This window comes from Emiliania huxleyi (assembly GCF_000372725.1).
Source record: "Emiliania huxleyi CCMP1516 unplaced genomic scaffold EMIHUscaffold_272, whole genome shotgun sequence".
Taxonomy (NCBI): Eukaryota; Haptophyta; order Isochrysidales; family Noelaerhabdaceae; genus Emiliania; species Emiliania huxleyi.
Window position 1 is genome coordinate 144100 of NW_005199989.1, and position 2006 is coordinate 146105.

The following is a 2006-nucleotide window of genomic DNA, read 5'->3' on the forward strand; positions in this document are numbered from 1 at the left end:
AGCCATGACTGTTTCGTGACTGCGTGCGCACGTCCGACGAGACGCATGCGATGCCTGCTCACGGGTTTTGCCCTCGAGCTGTGAAGAGACGCCGTTCACACCCTCCGCGCCTCAGGCGCTGGTCGCGTCGCAGCGCGGGGTGGAGGAGACGCTCGGCCGCGTGACGGCGGAGCGCGCGGTGCGAACGCACAGCAGACGCTCTGGACACACACCCGCACCACCGCAGACCCAGACAGCGCTCTGGGCACACACCCGCACCGCCGCAGACAGCGCTCTGGGCACACACCCGCACCGCCGCAGACAGTGCTCTGGCCACACACGCACCACCGCAGACAGTGCTCTGGCCACACACGCACCACCGCAGACAGCCGCACAAAAGGGCTTCCACTCAGCACACGGGGCGACGCCCGCGCCAGCCAACGGATGACAACCCGACCGGGCCTTCCCTCCACGAGCCACATGCCCCGGGAGAGGCCGCACGCCCCCCACCCCGCCCCCGTTCCCCACCACCGCCGCCTCCCCCCTAGGCGCTCGAGAGGGAGGACGCGGAGGCGGCGGCGGGCGGCGAGACAGTCATCGGCAAAGTCGTGCCCATCGCGGCGGGCGTAGGCAAGGCCGTCGCCGCCGTCAACCGCCTCACCACCTCGCTGCCCCTCCCCAAGAAGGCCGAGTGAGCGGGCGGCGCGAGGAGGCGAGGACGGCATGTGGACTCGTGTGCAGCGCGCGGCGGTCTCTACTCTCTCACTCTCCCATGCATCTCTCCGGACAGCGCTCTGGCTCTCCTTCTCTCATCTCTGTGCCGGTCCCAGCGGGAGAGAGAGAGAGCTAGCCGGGCTATCAGGAGTGTCTACGGTATGTGTGTGTGTTGCGCTGCGGTGTACCTACATCGAAACGACGACTCCGTTTCACGGCTGGCAGAGCGCGTGTCGCGGTGGCATGTTAGATTGTGCGAGTACATATTGGACAAAAGCGTCTCGAAAATGTTTGTGGCAGCTCCGCAGCCTGCGCGCGCTCGGCCGGGACGCACCGCTTGCTGGATACACGCACTCCCTGGGTCCCAGGGAGTGCGTGTATCCAGCGCAGGAGCGAGTAGGCTCGACGCCGCGCTCGCTGTGGAGCTGCCACAAACTCGCCGCCGAGCGTGCCACCGAAGGCGTCCCGTCGGAGGTGGTGGAGTTTGAGACCTGAGGCTGCGGAGGTGACGCCTGAGGCACCGGCCCGTGCACAGCGACTCAGCCGGCGACCGCCACGGGCTCAGACGAGACTTGTCGACGCGTTCCGGCTCAGCTTCACCGTGGTCATCGGGCGTCTGTCGACGTCAGGACCACCCATACAGCTCGCGAGTTTGAGGTCGCAAGAGCCAAGACGGTGGCGTTCAGGTGGCGTTTCGACATCCCAACTTGGCGCACTTGGAGCACTTGGAGTGCAGTCGGTAACCTCACATCCAGGGCCGAGGAGCTAAGAAGCGCACCCAGCGGGCCGGATGGTCGGTATCGGGCTACCGGCTAGGCAGCCCTGACCCCTAGGGGGAGTGCGCGTTCGTTGGGAAAGGGCTGTAAAGTAAACATGGGCGATGACATGGGTCTCCGAGGGTTGGCAACCGGGTTACTCAAAAGCAGGAAGACCGTCACCCTGTGGATCTCGTTGCGCTCGCCACGCCGCGAGGCGTCCGCCGGAGGCCCGCCGGAGGTTTCTTGCTGCGGGCACATCCCGGCAAGCTTGCCGCGCGCAGCGCCCCGCGCCGCAGGCCCGCCGGAGGCTCCCCGGCCGACACACCCCGGCCGTATTCGCTCGTCCACTCCTCGCCCTTCTCGCGCCGCTCTTGCGCACCTCTTGCGCCCCCCTCTTCCCCGCCGGCCCCGAGAGACTTGGCACGCACCCCCCGCCCCCGCCCCCGCCCCGCCCCCGCCCCGCCCCGCCCCCTCCCCCCTCTCACGCCCGGCAAATCCCTTGTGCTGCAGATCGTGGCAGTTGATGTCGCGGCGTCCTCTGCCCCCCCCCCCCCT

The 2006-nt window shown here is 68.2% G+C and overlaps 1 protein-coding gene across 1 annotated transcript in view; it reads left to right on the forward strand.

Annotated features, from left to right (window-relative positions):
• The window catches only part of EMIHUDRAFT_443857 (hypothetical protein), a 1790-nt gene extending 813 nt beyond the window's left edge, over positions 1–977 (forward strand). Inside the window, exons 2-3 of the mRNA XM_005776785.1 lie at positions 116–178; positions 528–977. Of these exons, the coding sequence (XP_005776842.1) occupies positions 116–178; positions 528–674 (210 nt within the window). The 3' untranslated portion in view covers positions 675–977. The remainder of the gene's footprint in view (positions 1–115; positions 179–527) is intronic.
• Positions 978–2006: the final 1029 nt, after the last annotated feature.